Below are 24,620 nucleotides of genomic sequence, written 5' to 3'. Positions count from 1 at the left end.
AACTTGGTCTTGGGAGTGTCTTGAGCCAATTTCCAAGGTTCCTTATGGCATCTTTTATGAAATTACAAGGGAACACTGTGGTTTTTATTGTCAAAAAATGTCTAAAGCCAATCTCTGTAGCCTTCCTGCTTCTTTGTATTCTCTCTTAGATCAGTATTCTAGAGGGGCTGGTGAGATGGCTCAGTGGGTAAGAGTACACGACTGTTCTTCCGAAGGTCCTGAGTTCAAATCCCAGCAACCACATACATGGTGGCTCACAACCATCCGTAATGAGCTCTGACTCCCTCTTCTGGAGTGTCTAAAGACAGCTACAACTCACATATAATAAATAAATTAAAAAAAAAAAGAAAAATATTCTAGAACCACCAATACTTTTAACATGTATATCTTAAAATTAATTGTGCCTCATGTCTTTAATCCCACCACACTTGGGAAGCAGAGGCAGGTGGATCTCTAAGTTGGAGGCCAGACTGGTCTACAAAGTAAGTTTTTAGGACCATCCCGGCTGTTACACAGTTACACAGAGAAACCCTATCTTAGAAAAATAATAAATAAATAGATGCCAGTTTGGAAGAGCATAAACAGTTACGCAGCCTATATTTGTGTGTGTGTGTGTTGTGTACATAGGTACGTGAGTGAAGATTGGCATCTATTCCTCTGTTGTTTCCCACCTTTTTTTTTTTTTTCTTTTGAGAAGACATCTCTTGTTGAGTGAGGAGCTTGTAATTTCAGCTTGGCTGGCTGGGAAGCCTCAGGGAATCGCTTGTCTCCCAGCCTTTCTCCACCCCATCACCGGGCTTGCAGATAACACTCTAGGGCCCAGTTTTACACACAGAAAAACTGGGTTCTGCTGCTCTGTGCTCTTGGATAGAGATGCGGCTGCCTCCAGAAGCTGTGTGTATTATATAGAGTTAAACCCAGAGGCAGGGTTAGTGCATACAGCCAAACACGGAGGCAGGGATACTACATACATACAGTCAGGGTTTATGGTATACAGCTCGGTCAAGGAGACAGGTTTAGCCAATCTCGGTAGGAGCAGTTTCTGTAGGGGAGCAGTCTTCAGGCAATAAATAAATAAATTCCCAGGGAAGAAAGCTGTAGTGAACACTCTTTACACACACTGTCCACATCCGCACATGGGCCAGAGGGAAGGCTTGGCCATTTGCCTCCAAGTTGCACCCTGGTGGATGGGAGGAGAAGCTTTGCCATTTTCACATTGGTTTGAGGCTAGGGTCCTTGACATGGTTGGCTCATGTCAACAACACCCATTCCCTCAGGGCTTTACTCTCTCAGGGCTTCCTCCACTCCCCACACACTGTGGTATTTCTGGGTAGGTAGTTAATAGTCTGAGTCCTTATGACTTTTTCAGACATCACTGGCTGCTCTTGTGGAGAACCCAGGTTCAATTCCCAGTACCCACGTGGTGACTCAGAACCATCCAGATCCAGGAGATTGAATGCCTTCTTGTGATCTCTGTGAGCACCTATGCAGAGGTATGCGCAGAGGCAGGCACAACATACACACGCATAAAAATAAATTAATTAGAAAAAAAAAAAAAAAAAAACAAAGAAAGGTCTTGGAGCAGTGGTTCTCAGCCTTCCTAATGCTGCAATCCTTTAATACAGTTCCTCATGTTGTGGTGACCCCCAACCATAAAGTTATTTTTGTTTCTACTTCATAACTGTAATTTTGCTACTGTTATGAATCAAAATGTAAATATTTTTTGTAGATAGAGGTTTGCCAAAAGAGTCTCAACTCACAGGTTGAAAACCACTGTCCTAGAGGAAGAGGTACTTTGAAAGGACTGACTTCCATATTACACATAAAAACCTAGGTCAGCTTTATCCAGGAGGTGAAACATCTTACTCAGTTGTTGGCTGGGCCGGGCAGTGGTGGCGCACGCCTTTAATCCCAGCACTTGGGAGGCAGAGGCAGGCAGATTTCTGAATTCAAGGCCATCCTGGTCTTCACAGTGAAATCCAGGACAGCCAAGGGGCTACACAGAGAAACCCTATCTTGAAATTTTTTTAAAAATTAAAAAAAATAAAAAATAAATAAAATAAAAATTGTTGGCTGGGCCCACATGTAAAGTCAAAGACACTTGGTTCTTTTATTTGTAAGATTTATTTATTTATTTTATGCATATGAGTACACCACCATTGCTCTCTTCAGACACATCAGAAGAGGGCACCAGACCCCATTACAGATGGTTATGAGCCACCATGTGGTTGCTGGGAATTGAACTCAGGACCTCTGGAAGAGCAGTCGGTGCGTCTTAACCACTGAACCATCTCTCCAGCCCACACTCAGTTCTTTTAAACTTACGTTGTTCTCCCGATACTTAAACGACTCACTAGCCTTGCCCATATCGATGAACAATAAAAACATTTTCCCCTGCCTGGATCTGTAGTGTGTTTACAGGGACTGGTTAGGAAGACTGTGGGTATAGCTTCTCTTCAAGTTGTTGCATGTTGAGCTGTGACCATCAGGTCTGCCTAGTGTCAGAGTGTCAAGAGGCCCTGGAGGTCAAGGGCAGAAGATGATTCCCAAGGTGTTCTTAGGTGTTCTGACTCCATTTGGAAACAGAGAGCTCTGAGTTTGAACCTTGTTTCAACCCAGGTGGCAGAGGGACTGTCCTATTCCATACTGATTGGCATCTCAGGGCCTCAGCAACTGCTGTAGAGCAGATGACTGACGACTACTTCTACCTGTTTAGTAACTAACTACTAAGGCTGGTGAAGGCCTGTAGGGTCTGCGTAGAGATTAGAGAAAACATGGACACTGAGCCTGAGATGTAAGCATTCTCATGGCAATGACTAAGGATCCTTTTTATGTGCCCCAAAACAATGCCTTTTCCAAATTCACTTAAAGAGGGGGAAACAGAAGTGAGGGATTTCCTCACGCTGCTAAATCGTGTCCTCTTCCGATGTCTGTGGCTGAACTCTCTCCTTCTTATAAGAAACAGAATGGAGGAAAATACTGCTGCTGTTGGGCCTGGGATCAGCACACAGACAAAGCAACACCATCCCATCCAAATCGGTAGAGGTGGCTTCTCCTGAGCGTTGAGACTGCTGCAGGTGGAGAGGCTGCTGAGGGACGTGAGGAGGAAGAGTGATAACCAAGCCTCATCTCCCAGAAAAGTTCAAAAGGAAGGAGGGTTGCGCTGCATTGCATGGGATAAACATAGTGAGACCAATTGAGTAATCCCAGTATGGACCCCTAAGCATTGGCTACTACTGGCAAACAGGAAGGAAGGTTCTGGAGCCACAAGGCCAGCATACTAACACATATCTACAGCCTGCGAGCTGTCTCCTGACTTACTCATCCTCTCTGACTCTGTCTTCCCCTCTGAATCCTCAGGATACTATTGTCTGTGACATGTTTAACACAGTGCCCATCTTGAAGAGAGTGTTCAGCGGTTGGATAAGGTTGATATTGTTGCCCAGACAACATGCTTGGGATGAGACAGCAGTAAGAAGGCACCAATCCTAGTGTGACTCCAAACCACACACACTGCTCTTTGCACATGCGTGAAGAAACCCCGTAGACCAGGCCATCTCTCAGCTTTCTGAGAGCGTCAACCTGGGAGTTACACTTTGCTATTGAAACCAGTTCTGCACTTGCCAACAGAAAGGGCCTTTGATTTGACGGCCTGTGCCCATAGTATCTTCTTCTGTGGTGACATGAATTGTTGGTGTCCCTTTCAAAGTTGTTCTCTAATATTTTGCTCCAATTTCTCTCCAAACAAAACAACTCACACCTGGAAGTCACGCTGGCTTTCTGGTTCACTGCCTGCTTAGGTCTAAGTAGCCAAAATACTGGCTCATACTCTAACCTACCGCCGGATCTGGCCCTGTTCCACAGTTCTTGAGCACTGAACCTTGTGAAGTCCATAAAGTCAGTTTTCCAAACAAACTTTATTTAACCTGATGTGAACTTTCTACAAGGTAGTTCTGGAAAAATTCACATATATACAACCTCACTTCATTTCAAAGTATTTTCATAATTGTCAAAAAGAAACATTTACCAACACAACTATATTATGGGCCATAAAACCAACATTAACATATTTCAAATCATTTAAATTATACAAAACCAGTTAACTGAAAACAATGGAATTCAACTGGAAATCAATTATCTGGAAAAAATGAAATCATTTAAATTATACAAAACCATGAAATTCAACTGGAAATCAATTAGAGGAAGGTATTTGGAAAATTCTTAAACCATTGGAAATTAAACAACTCACTTAAAAATAATCCTTAGGTCAAATATGAACTCATGAGGAAGAGTATAAAATATTGTGAACTGAACAAAAATAAAAACATAACTCATGAGGAGGTCTGTGATGCCTTCACAGTGACCTGGGGGTATTTCTGTCATTACAGTCATATTTAAACAAAGAAATACCTAAAATCAATGATGTAAGCTTCCATCTATAAAAAAACAAAGCAATACAAACAAACAAAAAACTGCCAAAAACAAAACAAAGAGTGGAAGAGATGGAAATCAATACATTAAAACACAGAAAACAAAGAAAGCAACAAAGTGAGTATATAAAATCAACAAGCCGAATTTAATTAGAGAAAACATTTACCAGTATCAAGAATGAAACAAAGCCTGGCATAATGGCACAAGAGTAGCCTGGGTGCCACAGTGAGACAGGGACTCCAACAAACAACAAAGAACCGGAAAGAGAACATCACTATAGATCCAACAGACAACAATGTAATGTGGAGATGCTGGCAAACTGAATCCAATAAATTCATTTATCTAGGTAAAGTAGACAAATTCACTGAACAAAAGAAACTAACAAAGCTCTCTCAAAAAGAAGTAGATGTCCTTAATGGTCCTCCAATTTCTTAAGGAAACCGAATTTGTAATTACAACTATTTCAATAAAGAAAACTCTAGGCCTATGTGGAGTTAGTAGCAAATTTTACCACACACTTAGAGGAACTCAGAATATCAACCAAAAATAGATACCTTTTAAATACACAAGAACAAGAAGTGTTGCCCAAATCATCCGTGAATCAGCCTCACTAGACATAAATAAATAATAACAAAATCACAGATCAATGTATCTCAAAAAACAAAAAGTGTCTAGCCATGGAAGTAGAAAGCCACTGAGCAGTCAAAAGCAATTACTGCTCTTGCAGAGAACCCAAGTTCTCTGCACCTACCCGATACTCACAAACATATCTCCAGTTCCAGGGGATCCAAAGTCTTCCTCTGACTTCCTTGGAGACCAAGCATGCATATGGCACACAAACCATACGTGCAGGTAAACCACTAACACATAAAATAAAAATGAATACATCTTTAAAATCAACCAAAATTAAATATTTCTGATCTAGCCCAGCAGTGTCTCAGAGTGACAGAGCACAAGGGTCTATCCGAGGAATCAAAGCTTGGTCCAGTATTTTATAAGTCAGTGCCATTCAGTGTGCCAACAGACTTAAGACAGAAAAATCATACGGCCATCTCAATAAGCAAGGATGGGGGTGGATATGACCATCTCAATAGGCAAGGATGGGGTGGGAGATGGTTTGGTCTTTAAAGTGCTGCCATGAAGCACGGGGACCTGCATTTGGATCCCCGAAAGCACGTGAATGCTGGGTGTTCTTAGCAGGCTGCCTGACATTCCAGCCTTAAAAGGTGCAGCTGGGGCCCCACAGAGCAAGCTGGCATCGAGACTGGCCATGTGGGTGAGCTCCTCGGAGAACAAGATCGGAGAGCCACAGAAGATGACTCCTGACTTCGGGCCTCTATTTACACACATGTATATCTGCACACATGTAAAGGTGCATGCACACACATACTGTGCACACATGAAAATGGAAAAAGAAATTGAAGTAGAGAATTTAATAAGTTCTGCACTTGTTGGTGATTTAAAAAAAAAAAAAGAAAATCAATTCTTGTTTATCTAAGGAAATAGGAATTAAAGAGAACTTACTGACACTATAAAAGGGTAGTTCTATTTTTGCACAACAAATCACCCAGAGCATAACAAGCAACATTTGTCTCTCAGGCTAGGTATCCAGGTTTGGCTCAAGTGGATCCTCCGGTCCTCTTTTTCACAGGTTAAACTGAATTTGTCAGTGGAGTATGGAGACCACCTTCCCGACTCACTCACAGGGATGCTGACAGGACTAACTTTCTCAGTTCTTCCCTGCCTCTTGGCCTGTCAGGTCCTCTCTGTGGAGTACTCGAAGCTTTCCCCAGAGCAGTGAGGAGGGCACCCAAGGCAGAGTCACAATCTCCATCACTTTGTGGCATTCCATCATTGGGCATGTTTGAGTCCTTAAAGATAAGTCACTAGATAGATAGACATACTCTTGGGTCTGCTTCCTCAAATGGCAGATTGTGTAATTGAACGGGACTGTCAAGAAAAAAAACTGGAAAGAGTGAAAGATTTCCGAATATCAAAGGTTCATTCGAAATCAAGCAAGTAGCAAATCCTAGGTGTTTCCGAGAGTGCTCAACTGGGGTGGATTATGTCATTTCGTTGCAGCCTTTGTTCACTCTGAGCACACCATGCGCACATTTTACTTGCTTTGAATACACACACAGTGTGCACTGCCTTGCCAATACCTACGTTTGGCTCAGCAGGAACCAACACCACCCGAAACACCTTCTGTCAGATTTAAGACTTTTGCATCTTTTAAGCACAGTGCTGTTTCTGTAAGTACTTCATGGTATAACTATGGGGTAACAACTGTTTTTAATGCTTTGCTGTAGTTCGTCAGCCTGTAAGTATCCAAATACTATCTCCTTAGTTTGTGTTGTTAGAACGTTTGTTTTTTCAAAATCACTGTTTGAATTACTGACTGAGTCTCTTTATTTATTTATTTTTAAATCCATTAAATGAATTTTGGCTTGGGATTTAGAACAAATTTTCCAAGAATTTTTGAAATGTCCCTAAGTATACTACTGCTGTTCTGTATAGCGTAGTTATACTGTTTTGTTGCTGAGTATTATAAAATCAAGGAATTGGTCAACTTTTTTTTTGTTTTTGTTTTTTTAATTTGGGGGGGAGGGGTTTCGAGACAGGATTTCTCTGTATAGCCCTGGCTGTCCTGGAACTCACTTTATAGACCAGGCTGGCCTCAAACTCAGAAATCCACCTGTCTCTGCCTCCCGAGTGCTGGGATTAAAGGCGTGCGCCACCACACCCGGCTGAATTGGTCAACTCTTAAAAACAAAGATACTCTTGCAACATCAAATGTTCTTTATAGGAAGAAAAACAAGCATATTTATTTTGTTTTTAATAAGTGATAAAATTAAATAGACACCAAAGAATTAGTGTGTATGAGAGAGAGAGAAAAAGAGAGAGGGGATAAAGAGAGAGAGAGGTGAATAGGGGTGGTATTTTTTGAGACAGGATCTAGGCTGGCTTGAACTACCTGTAATACCTGGAAATGTGACTTTAATCTCCTGGTCCTCCTGCCTTTAGCTCCTAAGTGTTAGATTTACAAGGATATGTCACTATTCCTGGCTCTCCAAGAATTGTTTTTAAAATAATATCCCCCCCAAAAAAAAACAAAAACAAAAACAAAAAAACAGAGCTACACAGAGAAACCCTGTCTCGAAAAACCAAAATAAATAAATAAATAAATAAATAATAATATTTTTTTCATGATTTAATTTTAGAAAATGTTTGACTTGTAAGCCTACTTTCTATACCTATATAACCTGAAGTCAGTTAAAAGTTTCTCGTGTAAAAAAGGACAGAGTGATGTATCGAAAGATGGCCTAGTCGGCCATCACTGGAAAGAGAGGCCCATTGGACTTGCAAACTTTATATGCCCCAATACACGGGAATGCCAGGGCCAAAAGAATGGGAATGGGTGGGTAGGGAAGTGGCGGGGGGGGGGGGTATGGGGGACTTTTGGGATAGCATTGGAAATGTAATTGAGGAAAATACGTAATAATAATAATAATAAAAAAAAAAGGACAGAGTGGGCAAAGCTTCAGTAGGCCCACAAGGGCATAGCTGTCAGGGGGCAGGTCGTTAAGGGTCCTCTTAGAGGCTGCCTACAGCAAGCATAAGAGAATAAGTGAAAAAACAATTAGCCACCAATGTGCTTACTAGCATAAGATTGCTTTCAGTAACAATGCAAGCAGTGTGGTCTTGCCATCACACTGAAGAACCTACCCAGTGAAAAGAGAAAGTGATAAAGAAAAATCAAAATGTCCCTATTTGGTGGTCCCTATAAACAACTCTCTTAGAAGGTGAAGGAGAACTTTGTCAGAGACAGGGACAGTAACAGCAATCCTGTCTCCCACTGCGGGCACCTACCTGGCGAGCACAGGGTCCTGTGCTCCACCCAAGTATGGAAATTAGTAATACGATCGCCATCTTGTACTTAATTCAATCAACTAGAGGGGTTTTGTTTGTTTGCTTATTTGTCCTTCTGCCTTTTGCCATGTCCTAGGTGAGAACTGCAGCCCACTAGGGAAGAGGTGTTGGCGCCAAAAAATTTCCATAAGTCTCTTAGAATCCTGAAGTGAGGACACATCTATAGGGAAGGTTAAAAGTCAAATTCATATTAAAACCATTAGAAGCCATTAACCATCTATTTTAATAGTTAAACTCAAAAGAACCGCAAGGATGCCGGGCACTGGGGACATTGCAGGTGGGAAGGTAAAATGGAAAAGATTAGCTCAATGTGCAGCCCAGAGGTCTCCTGCTAAGGATTTCCCCAAGAAAAATGAAGACCTGGCTTCACAGAAAGGACCATGCACGGCGTCTGTAGTGGCTTCATGTATAATCACCCCAAACTGGAAACAATCCAAATATTCTTCAACCAGGATTGAATAAACAAATAAATACCAGTCAGTACATTCATACAACAGAACGCTACCCGGCAATAAACAGGAAGACACTGCTGATAAATGCAAGATGTGTGTGGTACTCAGATGTATTCTGTGGAGTGAGAATCTGACTCATTAAAAGCTGTGCACTGTTATGTTTCCATGTATGCGATATTCTGGGCAAGGAAAAGCTATCGAGAAGACAAAAGTCAAAAAGAGTAGGCATTCACATTTGCACACGATTTCTGGGGAGGGTCCCAGACCACCACCAGTCCATTCTAGTAACTCATTATACCTCTACCCTTTGCCAGGCAGCCGCCACGCCCGGTATGCCCAGCCCCAGCTTCCTCTTGAGCTCTGTGTACATTTGCATTGCACGTTCCTTGCCCCGGGTTGGCCAGGTTTCACATTGTGCGTTTTCTCTGCTGAAGCCCTGCCGCCAGCGCACAAGCACCTCGGCGCCTAGCATAGGGGATGGAAGGGCTGACAAAATGTCGAGGCTGTCTGTGCGATCCTTATTTCAAGATTTCCTGCATCCATCAACTGCCACTGTCACTGTGCTGAAACAGGTTTAATAAGAAGGTGATTGGGGAAAGAGTCAAGGCAATCAAGGCAGGCTCTGCACCGCCAAGACCCCACTACATAGGAGGGAAGGCTATCCCGCCTCCCTCTATTGCCTCACTCTCTCTCATTCATTTTTCGAAGCTGCAGCACCGAGCAGGACCCACGCAATTGCTGTTCTCCAGGGTTCACAGGCGAGGAAGGGACACTAAGGAGTGGGCGTTGTAAGGTATGGACCTGGCCACCCTAGCCCGAGCAGGCTGCTAAGACAGCCTGGGTGCAGGCGTTCTCCCTGCAGACGCTCCATGCTGTGACTTCCACGATCTAAACCCTCTGGACCTGCAGCGCGGGGTCAGGGACCCTGCCAAGTGGCTGCGGGGACAGCAGGGCGGAGGGCAGCCCCGCCCAACCGGCGCGGTTCCCATGGGGATCGCAGCAGCCACCCAGTCGAGCTGCAGGCTGCTGTGCTCGAGCTGGGCCGAGAGGCGCCGCAGGAGTCAGGGTGGGAGGTCCCCACAGTCCCTGCAGTTCCCGCAGTCCCCGCGGGCCCGGTTGCCCAGCCGGTGTCCTCTTCCGGAGGGAATTGAGACCCGAAACTAGAACCGGGGAAGCCCTTCGCGTTCCCGGTGCTCCAGCCAGCTCAAGTGTCTTAGATCGTATGAACCATAACGTTAAAAAGATAGATTATCTTACACCTCGGCTCGTTTTTAGATGCGGGCTACATCTTTAGCTCGAGGGAATGAAACAGACAACTGAAATTAGGTCACCCATGGCAGCCACCTGTAGGCTCCCAGCCTTGACCGCGATGTCATTGCTGGGTGGGGGTGGAGTCCACACCTGGCTGATCCTTATTCTTTAACTGGCGCCTTGTTTTCTCTAGATCGCAGACGACAGCCCTTACTTGATGAGGCTCGAGAGAGGTCGGTTCATAAGCGACCTTTAAAAACTATATGAAAATCCGTTCTCAAGAAGACTTGATCCTCCTCTGTAATGGAAAAATATGAAAAAATTGGAAAGATTGGAGAAGGCTCCTATGGGGTAGTGTTCAAGTGCAGAAACAGGGACACGGGTCAGATCGTGGCCATCAAGAGGTTTCTGGAAACTGAAGATGACCCTGTCATAAAGAAAATCGCCCTTCGAGAAATCCGCATGCTCAAGGTAGCTAATTTGCTTTTTCTGTATAAGATAGATGCTCTGGGCTGAGGCTCTGCCCTCTTCCCACACAGCCTTTGTCTTCAATGGCACAAATCAGAGTGTGTGCGCAGAGAATGGATTATGTAAGAGTAAGAAGGTGGACGGGAGAGGTGCAGGGCTCTCTTGGTGTCAACTGCAGACAGTCTTTTCACGGGTCTCTGAGAAGCAGAATTTAAAACAACCCGACTTTGCTAGAGTTCTTGAGTTTTGAGCTTCTAGCTTGTTTTCATTTCGTATTTTTAACCCATTGTCCTGTTTTCTTGAGCTATATGCATCTGTATATGTGTGTTCGCACGCGCGTGCATAAATGTGTGTGTGTGTGTGTGTGTGTGTGTGTGTGTGTGTGTGTGTGTGTGGCATTTGGAAGCCAAAGGTTAACACTAGCCATCTTCTTCAACCATTTCCCACCTTGTATATGGAAACAGTGTCTCACTAGGACTGCTAGCCAGTGTTCTCCAGGATCTATCTAGCACTGGGATTGCAGGTGGACAGCTGCCCTCAGGCAGCATTTATTGTGAGTGTTGAAGTCTAAGCTTAGGTCCTTGGACAAAGGTGTTCATTACAAGATAAAAGTGTGTTCCCTCTTATTCTGGAAAGAGGCTTCTCTGAATTTCTCAGAGGCAATGCAGCTGCTACTGCAGGATGAGGCAGGCCATGGATGGCTCCCATGGGGAATCAACTGTGCTTCAGAAAGTGTGGCCTCAGTGTTCTGTCCAGACCCTGGCCAAGTGTCTGAGTGGATGATGCTCTCAGAAGGGGTGAACTCAAATGTTTGTGCCGGTTCCCAGCTGGGCTCCTCTGACTACTCACCTCGACACAGCCAGTGTCACACACTGCTCTCATGAGCCACTGACCATGTCCACTTTCTCAGTAGAAGCTGATAGCTGCCTTACTCTTTATTTTATTTAGCATCATCATTGTCAATATCATTACTACTTTGTGGTGTTAAGGATTGAACCCAGAGACTTTATCAAATTAACAAAACCTTCTCTCACTGAGGCACATTCCCAGTCTTCAATGGGTTGATTTACTCAATAATAATAATAATAGGCTAGAAAGATGGCTCAGTGCATAAATGTGCTCACCACCAAGCTGATAGCCTCAGTTTGATCCCTTGGTCCTACATGATAGGAGAGAATCGATTCCCCCAAGTTGTCCTCTGACCTCCATGGTACACAGTTAACACTTGTGTGTTCCATCCACCAAAATTAGTGTCCCCAGGAGCACGGTGGCTGTTCTCTTTGGCTCAGAGAATGTCCTCTCCGACCTCTCAGCACAGGTACGTGTATCTCAGCACATTTTATTATCGCTGTGTTTCCAGGTGTAGCTCCCCGAGTTTCTCGTTCCAAGTCAATGCTAACTGAGTGAGAATCAAGGCCCCCAGGTTGACCTCTGACCCCACAGTGCTCTGTAGCAACTGTGTGTTCACCTACCAAAATAAATAACAATGTGAGGTGTGTGGTGAACTCCACAGAGCAGGTGAAAGCAGGAAGCCCCCACCCTCTACACCAGGTGCTCAATGTTTCTCCTCTAGTCTGAGTAAGGTGGTGGGAGATGACTGATTTTATGTCTCTTTAGCGCCAACTCTTCAAAATTCTATGATATTCCTAACATCCAGTATGTACTCAGTGCATATATGATACCTCAGTGAATTGAGGGTTTGTTAAATGAAGTCATATTTTCTTCATTGATCCAATAATTCTTACTGAGCCTAACTGTACCTTAAAGAGTGTTGTGCAAAGATGTTTCACAAGCTCAGCTCTTGGGAAGTAGGTGGAGTAAATTCCCCACCACCACCACCCTTTTCACTTCTGGTGTACTGAGACCCTAATAAGCAGAGCCTGTGTCACTGACATTGGGTCCCAGGGGCTGGCAAGAGCTCTTCTGGTGCCGTTGATTAAAGAGAGCGTGTTAGAAGCGGGTTTCGGCGTTTGAGCGAGACTGAGATAAAGCAGCTGTGTCTCCGGTGGGCTGAGCTGGAACAAGGGGAGGCTCCGTGGTCCTAGGGGGAAGGGAGACTAACCTGGGTGGGAAATGCAGGTAGACACTACAGGGTCCCCTGCAACTAGGGGAGCTCCTAGGGAGGGTTATTGGATGCACAGTGAGAAGCTGAGACTTCTCATGATCCCAGATGAAGAGAAACACTCAGAGTGAGACCTCCAAGCAAAGGACAAAGGATGCTCAGTGGCCACAGGCCAGACAGGTGAGGACTGACCCAGACGGCCCCTTCCAGAAGCCAAAGAATGGCTGCTGAGGCAGGAAAGGGGACTTTGAACATCATGCTAAATTATCTGTTTTTCTTCTGAAAAGGATAGCTAGCCAAGAGGAGGGGGTAGAGGAAGAAGAGGAGGAGAAGAGGAGGACGAGGAAGTGGAGGAAGAAGAGGAGGAGGAGGAAGTGGAGGAAGAGGCTTTGGTTTTTTTGAGACAGGGTTTCTCTGTATAGCCCCAGCTCTCCTGGAGCTCCCTCTGCAAGTCATGCTGGCCTCGAACTCACATATCTCCCTGCATCTGCCTTTTGAGTGCTGGGATTAAAGGCATGTGCCACCACTGCCCAGTCCACTGAGATTACATTTTATGAAAAGGTTGTCATTTGCAGACTTTTGGACTCATGGCCCACGGCATTTCAAAACACATTTTTTTTTTCTCCTCCTCAACTGAGTTAGAGTCGTCAGGATTTCTCAGGGGGACCTGTTAAGTCCGAGGAGCATCGTCTGGCACCACCAGACCTTGCTGTGCTTTCTTTTCCCATCCCTTGAAACAGTCTTATGCTGTAGACCAAGCTAGCCTTGGACCCCAAGGTAGAGGTTGAACCCAGCAGGGTCTCTCTCCTAAACCAGGCAAGTGCTATACCCTGAGCCACACCCTCAGCCTAGTCAAGACCTAAAAACAACAATGACAAAAACAACCAACAATAATCTACTATCTTAACCAACTCTTCTTAGAAGATCAGACACTTTAATATCAAAGAGAAAGCTAAGAAAGGAATCCTTTGTGGGAAACATAGCCTCCCTGAGAGAGGACAACTGGCAATAGCATCTAGCTTCCCCTACATCGGATGTCTATGTTGAGTGTTGTGTGTCATGGTGTGTTTGTGTATCACTGGTCCCTTTTCGTAGCTTCAGCACCCATGAATGACACAGCCATCATTTTCTTATCTTCTGTAAATCTCAAGACTGCAAATATTACATCTGGGGACAAAAAGGTTCCCAGATCAAGTGCCATCCTGCACAGAGGATGTACAGCTGGTAAGACAGAATGCCCTTTGTGTGGTTCCAGTTGCCTCTGAGGGAATGGTCCCTGGGATCTCATATTGGAACAAAATTGAGAATTCCCTGTGAGAATCCTTTCCAGACTGTACTTTGCAGGATTGTGAGGCCTGGGAACTGTTTTGCCCTTCCTAAGTCTCTGGTTGTTTCTTTGTAAACAGGTACAATTGTGGGAGGTAATTATCTAGCAACCAACTGGATAGTCTGTAAGGTTTCGCCTCTTCTGCTTTCCCTCTCTGGTGTGAAGTCCCATCAGGAGCTTATAGCCAGCGGGGTTATATCATCAAGGCCTTTATCTTGCTAAGTTTTTTTTTTTTTCTTTCCAAAAACAAAAACTGGAAACACTTCAAATAGCATTGTTTTATAGCACCTGGAGAAAAAAAATGTTTGTTTTTACAAAACAAATCTGTTTGTTTTGTTTTTTTAATCTGGATTTTAATAGAAATAAACCACTACCTAAACAAGATGTAAGCCTATGCTCACCAAGATGCCTTGTGAGAGTCAACTCTCCAATATCTTAATTATCCTTAAATCAGGATTTTCCTGGATTATATAATTGATCTTGTAAAAAAGAAAAAAGAAAAAAAAAAGTCAATCTGTCTCATTGGCGCACGCCTTTAATCCAGCACTCGGGAGGCAGAGGCAGGCGGATTTCTGAGTTCGAGGCCAGCCTGGTCTACAGAGTGAGTTCCAGGACAGCCAGGGCTACACAGAGAAACCCTGTCTCGAAAAACCAAACCAAAAAAAAAAATTATAAAAGTCAAACAATTGCTCTGGTTAAAGTCAGTCAGATCATCCTCTAGGGACAATTAATATCATTCTAGTGACAGGGATAAGATTGTGCTGAGGTATGTAAGCTCAGTGTGTCATTGTCATTTTCAAGTCAACTTTCTGGAATACAAAGCAAAGAATGAAGCACATTCTGCGGTGGTTCTGGTGAGATGTTTGTGCACAAGATAGCGGACTTGCCCACTGGCAAGCACTGCAGAACCCTGCAACACCCAGGCACTATTCTTCACTGCCACGCCCCTGTGTTCCAGCAATACCAGTAATAAACAAGTAAGTTGTAAAAAAGAAAGCAGGTTCAGGGGAAAGGGAAGGGTGTGTGTTGTGTTAGAAGCCCACACCAGGCCAAACAGTTCCACGTGAGGTTTATTGTAGGAGAAAAGAGCAAAGGTGGCAGCGAAGGAGAACGGAGAGAAGAGAGAGAGAGATCAGAGGGGTCTTCCTTTTATTTGAATAGTGCTGTAGCCATAGGTAAAGGTGGGAGGTGAGCCAAGTGGATTCTGGGAATATTGTGGTGGTTGCCTTGGCAACAGGTGTGGGGGAGCACTATCACTAGGTGTGATGTCACTGGGTTCTGAGCAGATCCTGATACCAACGGTGCATGTTTGCTTTTTTAAATAGTGGAACTTAAGCCCTTCCTGTAGCTTGTTTTTAAACATGTTACTACTAACCTCTAAACAGGTTAAAGACATATTGAATGGCAGGAAGAGTGGTCACAGGAATATCCAGAAGTCAGAGGGGGAGACAGTCTCTAGTAGTGGTGCACGCCTTTAATCTCAGCATGCAGGAAGCAGAGGCAGGTGGATCTCTATGAGTTATAGGCCAGCCTGGTCTACACAGTGAGTTCTTGGACAGTCAAAGTTGTCTCCAGTGAGACTCCATCTCCAAAACAAACAAACAAACAAAACAAAAACAAAAACAAAACCCTTCAATACAAATTCAGGTATCAGACTGGAGAGATGGTTCAGTGGGTAGAGGTGTTTGTTACATAACTACTAAGACCTCAGTGAATCCCAGACACTATGTAAAAATTAAAATAAGTAAATAAATGTCAGATGCTTAGTAAGACCAGCTACAATCCCAGCAGCCCCTACAGGGAGATTGGTGGTGGAGCCACGAGAATTTCCTGAAGCTTGTGGGCCTGCTCACATGGCTCATGGAGCAGAAAAACAACAGAGACCCTGTCTCAAACAAGGTAGAAAACGATGTGTCCTCTGACCTTCAGATGTGTAGTGTGGCACACACACCTGAATTCACACACACATCAATGTGCATGGGGTGCACATATACACACATGAATTCACACACACATCAATGTGCATGGGGTGCACATATACACACATGAATTCACACACACATCAATGTGCATGGGGTGCACATATACACACATGAATTCACACACACATCAATGTGCATGGGGTGCACACACACATGAATTCACACACACATCAATGTGCATGGGGTACAGACATGCGTGTGCACACACAGCCAGGCATCATGTGCTAGACAATTAGGGTTTTTGTGGTGGGAAGTGGGCACTTATTTTGCATAGAACACAAACAAGCATATAATGTGTTTTATTCCACCCATCCCCTCTCATTCTACCCCCAGTAATATCTATGTATCCAGCAAGGGGGGGAGGGCAACAAAGAGAAAGCAGCCAACTCTTTCCCAGGCCCCAAGTCTCTGCAACTGAATCTCTGTGGAGTGAAATGGTAGACCTGCTGAGAAAGGAATCTATTCTATCTGGCCTTATTAGAGGGAGCAGACCGCCCTAGGGCAGCTGGAGATCAAAGATAAGACAGTGGGTGTCTGGTAGGTCAGATCAACTCCAGTCAAAGGGCTAAAAGCAGCAGCTAGGACACAGCGAAAGCTTTTTCTCTTCTCTTCTCTTCTCTTCTTCTCTTCTCTTCTCTTCTCTTCTCTTCTCTTCTCTTCTCTTCTCTTCTCTTCTCTTCTCTTCTCTTCTCTTCTCTTCTCTTCTCTTCTCTCCTCTCCTCTCCTCTCCTCTCCTCTCCTCTCCTCTCCTCTCCCCTCCCCTCCCCTCCCCTCCCCTCCCCTCCCCTCCCCTCCCCTCCCCTCCCCTCCCCTCCCCTCCCCTCCCCTCCCCTCCCCTCCCCTCCCTTCTCTTCTCTTCTCTTCTCTTCTCTTCTCTTCTCTTCTCTTCTCTTCTCTTCTCTTCTCTTCTCTTCTCTTCTCTTCTCTTCTCCTCTCCTCTCCTCTCCTCTCCTCTCCTCTCCTCTCCTCTCCTCTCCTCTCCTCTCCTCTCCTCTTCTCTTCTCTTCTCTTCTCTTCTCTCTCTCTCTCTCTCTCTCTCTCTCTCTCTCTCTCTCTCTCTCTCAGAGCAGGAGAGGGCATCGAACATTTTCACCTGGCAGGTAGAAGCTGTTGACCCATCAGACTTGGCTGGACTGCCAACTCAGTTGCCTAGGACTCAACAATTAACAGTAGTAACCGCCTCAGACGCTGGCTATTGTGTCCTGTTTTGCATATTGGTTGGAATGGTTAATGTTTTGCCAGAACCCTCCTAGGCAGGCAGCTGGGATCTAGACATAGATCCGTAAAACCAAGCCCTACTGCTTACATAAATCAGAACCACCAGCTGAAATGTTGTGTTTACAAAAAGATAAAGAGAGAGGGGATACGTTTTGGTGGAGGTGTAGTCAGGTATGGGGGATGGGGGGGTTACCTCCGTGGGACCATGCTGAGGAATCCCTTCCCACTGAGGGACCAGCCACATGATGGTATAGTATAGAATAGAGTTTATTCAGGGCATGGGGAAGGGAGCTAAGAGGGTAGTAGAGACAGAGAAAGGCAGAGACAGAGAGTGAGAGAGAGACAGAGACAGAGACAGAGAGGAGTTGTAGAGGAGTAGAGGCCGGCCATGAGCATGTGGAGAGAGAGGGGAAAAGGGAATGAGGAGAGAGTGGGGTAGGGGCAAGAGGACAGAGAGGGAGCAAGAAGGCAAGAGTAAGAGAGAGAGGAGGGGCAAGCAGACCTTTTATAGTGAGTCAGGCACACCTGGCTGTTGCCAGGCAACTGTAGGGTGGAGCCTAGACAAAATAGGTCTAGGACCCACCAGCTATGGGTCCTCAGGATCTATTTCGTCCTCTCTTCCTTCAGACCTTCTCTGACCTGTGGATCCCATGGAAGTCTGAGGACAGAATGAAAACGAGAACAGTGGGAATGGTGGTTGACCATAGAGAGGGTTTGTTTTGTTTTGTTTTGTTTTGTTAAGAAGAAAAAGTTACGGGCTGGTGAGATGGCTCAGCAGGTAAGAGCACACGACTGCTCTTCCAAAGGTCCTTAGTTCAAATCCCAGCAACCACATGGTGGCTCACCACCATCCGTAACAAGATCTGACTCCTTCTTCTGGTGTGTCTGAAGACAGCTACAGTGTACTTACATATAATAAATAAATAAATCTTTAAAAAAAAAAGAAGGAAAAGTTACTATTTGCTACCAACAGGGATGAGAATAAGTGTGGGAGTGGGGTGTCCATCTGAAACTTTACCAAGGAGCTGGAGATATTGCTCAGTGGTAGAGAGCTTGCACAGCATATGCAAGGTCATGGTTTATGTCCAGTACCACAAAACTCACTCTGCTATACCTGTTACAAAACTCACCATGTGTGTTTGTTAGGGGGTGAGGGTGGGCTAACCACACTAATGTGTATGTGTACTTCTGTGTACAAATGGAGGACAAAGGTCAATCTCTGTTATCATTCTTTAGGTACCATCCACCCTGGTGTTCGGAAATGAGATCACTCGTTGGCCTGGAGCTAGCCAGCGAGTCTCAGGGGCTTGGTTTTGCCTTCCCAGGGTTGAGATTAAAGGTTTGTGCCTCCTTGCCCAGCCGTGTCTAGCTTTTCTTAGGTGGATTTAGGGATTGAACTTGGGTCCTCACTCTTGCATAGCACACACTTTACCAGCTGTGCTATCACTCAGTGCCTGCAGTATGCATTCTTTATGTTTTATTATATTTATTTGTGTGTGTGTGTGTAAATTTGCATGTGACACGGTGCACATGTAGCAGTTTGAGGACAACCTGAAGTGGTTCTCTTTTTCTACCATGAGGGCTTACAGATTGAACTCAAGCCATCAGACTTTTGGCAAGTGTCCTTACCTGTTGAGACATTTTTCTGGCCCTCCCGGATATATTCCTTTTTATTATTATTATTAGTTTTGTCTATAATTTTCTTTTTTTTAATTTTTAATATTTTTTTATTACGTATTTTCCTCAATTACATTTCCAATGCTATCCCAAAAGTCCCCCATACCCCCCCCCACTTCCCTACCCACCCATTCCCATTCTTTTGGCCCTGGCATTCCCCTGTATTGGGGCATATAAAGTTTGCAAGTCCAATGGGCCTCTCTTTCCAGTGATGGCCGACTAGGCCATCTCCGGATATATTCCTAATGAGAGCAATGTCACCTCCAAAAGGATCAAAACAAGTTGTTACAGGAGGATGACAAAACGCCTACTCTTTTTATTATATAAGGCACATGTAATGTGTATACAGCTATCTGATATTAGTAGCGTTACGTTTTTCTTTTGAAGGCGATTAGGGAAAAGACGTGTAAAATGACATTTTGGGGGAACGGAAATGAGAAAGGTACCTAGGTGTGACTGAGACTGGAAAATACTTCTCTGATGAAAATGCTCTCAGTCATGGCCTCCCTGGTTCTGGGAGAGACTGTGGTTCTCTGTCCAGTGGGGACAGAGCTGTGTGACTGTACGGCCACAGAGCTGTGGCTAGGGACCTCAGTGTTGGATCATGCTCAGAGCTGTCAGTGACCTTGGACAAGCTCTAATGCCTTCTGGAACCCTGCCCACCCTTATCTCCTGATTTATGTCCCTGCCTGGTACTGCTTCACTGACTTTTTGCTGAGTGGAGCATACAGGGCTCTGGACCCAACACGGAATGGCGTTCGGGCAGCCTGGGGATGCAGGGATAGAAGAGCGTGAAGGTCAAAGGCAGCAGTAGCAGAGGAGAGAGAAAAAAGCTGACGGAGAAAGGCAGAGGATGGGTTTGAACATGAGACTGTCTCCAAAGGGACAGGCTCAAGGCAGATCTTGCATTAGGCTCTCGGAACGTCTCCCAGGATGTAACCCTCAGGTCAGCACTGGGTGAGTCACCACTCTGCTGCTGGGGAGAAGTGGGACCCCTAAGGATCCTGTTATTCAAAGGAAGCTTTAACTAAGCACATGATATGAGCTTTGTGCCAGGCTTGTGCCACTAAATACAGCCACCATTGCCATGTGAGTGCCCCAGCACCACAGCCTAGCCAAAACCTTCTAAAGGTATGGACTTCCCCAATGTTATTTGGAGGAATATTCCACATGCAAGCAAAAACCTCTGTGGGTAACCCTGTGGTGTTTAGTCTTAGCAAAATAAAAGGAGGTTTCTTCTCTTTGACTTGTTCAGTTGGCTAATGAAAATGGATTAATAATGTAACCCAATAATGTAACCCATTAGTAATGCCTAACTAGTTGCTACATTGTTACAGCCATGATCAGCATTATCTGTTACAAATTGTAGGGGACCAGACTCAGAAACTCAATTATTGGTGAGGATTACATTAAAACCATAAATGTGCAAAGCTGCAGGAGTGGGGAGCAGGTAGAGAGGCGGGGACTGGGGCAAACTGTAGAGCTCGTGTCTCGGAATGGAGCTGGTGTTCAGCTCCGCAGGAAGGTCACTCAGGAAGGTCGGTGTTCTGTTCTTTTAACAAGAAACTGGAATTTTGTATGATATCTCCTGAGAGTTTTCTCTATAAGTTTTGAAAGACAAATTCAAAGCGTTTGTTCTTTGTCTTGCGTATGCACTGTGCCAAGTGACTATGGGTGCTAGCATGCTGTGGGATGTATGTGGAGGTCAGAGGACAAGTGTCAGGAGTCAGCTCTCCCCCTGTTGAGGTCGTTGAGGTCGAGTCTTTCTTGTTTCTGCCGCGATGCTTGGTATCCCAGGCTGAGTGGCCAACTAATTTCTAGGTAATTTCCTGGCTCCCCCTCAGGGCCATCTCACCAGAGGAGGGCCAAGATGACAGAGTCACACCATCACATGCAAATTTTTAAGTCTGTTCCAAGAGTAGATCTCAGGTCATCAGGCACCAGGCTAAGCTTCTAACCTCAAGGCCATCTTCCTGGTGCCCAAATTCAAACTATTTAAAAGTAATAAGAACCATGCAGTTGATGCCTATAGACCTTTAACTGGGGGTGTTCATCCACACTGGAGCCTGGCTGTACACCTCTGCTTCACCCTGACATTTTTGGCGGGGCCACCTCTCTGGATATCTGGCATCAGGCCATTCTTCTACATAACCATATTGTTAAATTTATCAGCAATTCAATACTGTTATCTAAAGAATGGATGATACCCAGATGTCTCATATTGTCCCAATAGTAGCTATATAACCATAAGTGTATAAAGTACATAAAAACTTGACCAAGCCAGCTCAGTCAGTCAACAGGTTCTCTAGCCCAGGAATGAGGATTAAGAAGAAAAAAAAAAAAATAGACAACATTGCAGCATGACCCCAGCCAGTTCTGAGGCTGAGGCAGGTTTATTTTTTCCCCAATCTGCTTTTTTACCATTTTAATTACATGCAAGTAATAAGATCAAGCAGTACAATAAACACAAATAGTCAGGGAACAAACAAGGCAACAAACAACGTCCCAAGACAATTCCCATGATCACTGTTTCTAAGGGCTTGTCAGGATGACCAAGATGTCTGAGCCTACTTCCCGTCCTAGCTCAAAGTCACATTCATGACTAAAGGCTACTTCTTTGTCCTAGCCTAAAATCAGCTTCCTACCTGAGCTTACTTCCTTGTCATGAACCTATGTCAGATTTCTGCCTGAAGCCCATTTCCTTGTCCCTGGCGAATGTCAGATTCCTGCCAAGCGGCCCCCAAAGCTCTCCACAAAAACTAATATGTAGTTGGGTGTGGTGGTGCATACAGGAGGCAGAGGCGCAGAGAGGCAGAGAGGCAGAGAGGCAGAGAGGCAGAGAGGCAGAGGAGAGGCAGAGAAGCAGAGAGGCAGAGAGGCAGAGAGGCAGAGGAGAGGCAGAGAGGCAGAGAGGCAGAGGAGAGGCAGAAAGGCAGAGGAGAGGCAGAAAGGCAGAGGAGAGGCAGAGAGGCAGAGAGGCAGAGAGGCAGAGGAGAGGCAGAGAGTCAGAGGGGCAGAGAGGCAGAGAGGCAGAGGAGAGGCAGAGAGGCAGAGGAGAGGCAGAGAGGCAGAGAGGCAGAGAGGCAGAGAGGCAGAGAGGCAGAGAGGCAGAGAGGCAGAGAGGCAGAGAGGCAGAGAGGCAGAGAGGCAGAGAGGCAGAGGAGAGACAGAGAGGCAGAGGCAGAGAGACAGAGAGGCAGAGAGAGAGGCAGAGAGGCAGAGAGAGAGAGGCAGAGAGGCAGAGAGACCCTGTGTCAAAACAAAAACAAAACCCCACCCAAACAAACAAAACAAAAATCCTAATAAATATAGTGAACAGGTTTTAATATCTATTGGTGATTTTGCCTGAATTGATTATTGTCACAGTTGTTGTTGTTTTTACATTTTTCTTACTTATTGGTGTCTTTTTCTGTTAGAAAAGAACTTTCACCTCAGATGCATATTTATTAATATCATTATATATTCACAAATGTGTAAATTCAAGACATTATATACTGTTAACATGTCCATTACTTCTTTTTGATTCTCAAGATGTCACGTGCGTGGCTATTTGACCTTCTTCAGTTGGCCTCCGGGTTCTGACAGGTGTTTGAGGACATTGTGTGACAGGAAAATAAAATGTCTTGGACTCATCCTGCCCCAGCCCTTGGATCAGCCGTTTTCCCAGGAACCCAGTTCCTTTTAGTGTTAACAAAATGTCCTGATTTTAAAGTGTTAAGTAGTTTTTAAAAATTCTCACATCGCTCAAACCCAATACCACACAGGATCTGCACACACTGTCTGGCTATTAGGCTGCCAGTTTGGGGCCTTCAGACTCTCTGGCTTTTGTTCTGTGTAGTATTGGCTCCAAGGGCCAGTGAACTGGGGCCAGTGGAGGTTTTTTTCTGTTTTTGTTTTGTTTTGTTTTGTTTACAGCACAGACTGACACTGGGCATTTATGCAAACTGGTTGTCAGTATCATGGAACACAATGGAGCAGTTCCTTGGAGAGAAACCAAACAGCCCCTTCTCATCCGCTCTGTTTGTTCAACAAGTGGAGACCTGTTTAATTTCATTTTCACAAGATAATATACAAACTGCAAATAGTAACTGGTTGCATTGTTTGTTTGCTCGAAGATGTTTTGGCTTAGCTCACGGGTGTTTGTCTACACAGACTGTGCCCTCCGTGCCAGTGGAAGCCCAAGTGATAAGCTGACGGGCAAATAGCTGAAGCACAAAAGCAACAGAGGTCAACAAGTAGGTACCTTTCCATCTTCGAGGCCACAAAGAGAGTGAGCCTGTTCGTCCCCTAGTCTGTTGGTGCCATAGACACTGTGTCCTATGTCACACACAGAAAAATCAAACACCTCAGGACGGGAGGAGGCAGGATAAATTATTTTTAACAAATAATTTTTTGATAGATTGATGTTTATATGTGCTGAGAATTGAATCTCTCGTGACAAATAATAATTGCATAGTTCATGGGTGTGATGCTTTGATACATGTTGTGGCACAGTCAAGTCAAGGTAATTGGTACACCTATCCATTCAAATATTTGCTATTACTTGGTGTGCTTGTGTGTGAGTATGTGAGGGTGCACTTGTGTGTGTGTGTGTGTGTGTGTGTGTGTGTGTGTGTGTGTGTGTGTGTGTGCAGGCATGCTTACACGTATAGACATGTGGAGGTGGAGGACAACCTTGGATATTGTTTGTCAGACACTATCTACCCTGTGTTTCGGGCAAGTTCTCTCACTGGCCTGGAACTTGCTGGTTAGGCGAGGCTGTCTGGTCTCCTGTCTACTTCCCCAGTGCCCGACTCTAAGCAGGTGCTGTGTTCCTGATTTTTCCCCTAGGGTTCTTGGGGTTGAGCTCAGGTCTTTATGCTTACAAAGCAAGCAAGCACCTTACTGACTGTGCTTTCTCCCTGGCCCCAAATATTCATGAAGTCTTTGAGATGAAAACTTTAAAAAATTTTTCTCATTGTATTATTTTGAATGATAATCATTATTATATAATTATAACCATACTCACTTTGCTGCATAGCATAATGTTAGGCTTTCAAAATGAGGGTTTGTATAATTCATCATGATTTAAAAAGCTATCTTACGACTTTCTTTCCTGTCTAAATTAATTTTTTTATTTCCAACCTACAAGAATTAGACCTAGCCAAACCATCTGTGTTACATGTAGTTATAAAATATCCAAACCACACCTGAAGGTAGTAATTTTCCTGTAGAATGGAATTTTTTTTTAAACTGGGTCAGGGGCGTGTCTTTCACTTAGACTTTAAAAAATGTTTTAATTCAGCTGTACATTTGGCAGGATTAATGTTTTATGCTGCAATTTTGCTTCCAACAGGCATATTCTCTTGTTAATCATTATCCCTCCTTATTGTTTATTAACCTTAAAGGCCCTCTAGTAAAAATACCAGTGAGTAAAATTGTGTCTCTGAAAATCGTTGAACTTGCTCTCCATTTTTGCTGGAACAATGGAAGGTAGGGGTTTCTAAACCAACCAGCGTTACCTCCCACTATAACTGCCAGCGCATGGTACCCTGGCCGTGCCGGCTTTCCATTGTTCCCCATTGTGACCATGGTTGTACTAATAACTCTTTCATGGTATTTTTCACAACAAAACAGCTCAACCATCCACTGCACACATCACTGGCCTGCTGGGTTTTCAGAAGGCTCCAGAAGAGATCTCAGGCCAGGTGGCTGGTCAGAGAGCCAGGCTGGCACATTCTGTCCTTCTGTGGGGCCTCCAGCAAGCCTATGGGCAATCCTTAGCCCTGACTGCCCCAGCTGCAGTTTCCCAAGAATGGTGTTTTCCTTTTGACTGTTTGGCC

The 24,620-nt window shown here is 44.7% G+C and overlaps 1 protein-coding gene across 3 annotated transcripts in view; it reads left to right on the top strand.

The window, feature by feature from the left end:
- Window positions 1-9,200: 9,200 nt before the first annotated feature.
- The window catches only part of Cdkl1 (cyclin dependent kinase like 1), a 48,126-nt gene continuing 32,706 nt past the window's right edge, over window positions 9,201-24,620 (top strand). Inside the window, exons 1-3 of one of the 3 annotated variants that reach the window (XM_085830400.1) lie at window positions 9,201-9,398; window positions 9,528-9,606; window positions 10,258-10,535. In XM_085830400.1, coding sequence (XP_085686526.1) covers window positions 10,368-10,535 — 168 coding nt within the window. In that variant the 5' untranslated portion in view covers window positions 9,201-9,398; window positions 9,528-9,606; window positions 10,258-10,367. Of the gene's footprint in view, window positions 9,399-9,521; window positions 9,607-9,803; window positions 9,880-10,257; window positions 10,536-24,620 lie in introns of those variants that run through there. The other 2 variants (XM_085830399.1, XM_085830401.1) reach the window with 2 other exon arrangements.

Source organism: Mus caroli, unplaced genomic scaffold, assembly GCF_978045245.1.
Source record: "Mus caroli unplaced genomic scaffold, Mus_caroli_1 scaffold_14, whole genome shotgun sequence".
Lineage (NCBI taxonomy): Eukaryota > Metazoa > Chordata > Mammalia > Rodentia > Muridae > Mus > Mus caroli.
This window is presented reverse-complemented; position numbering and strand designations above follow the sequence as displayed.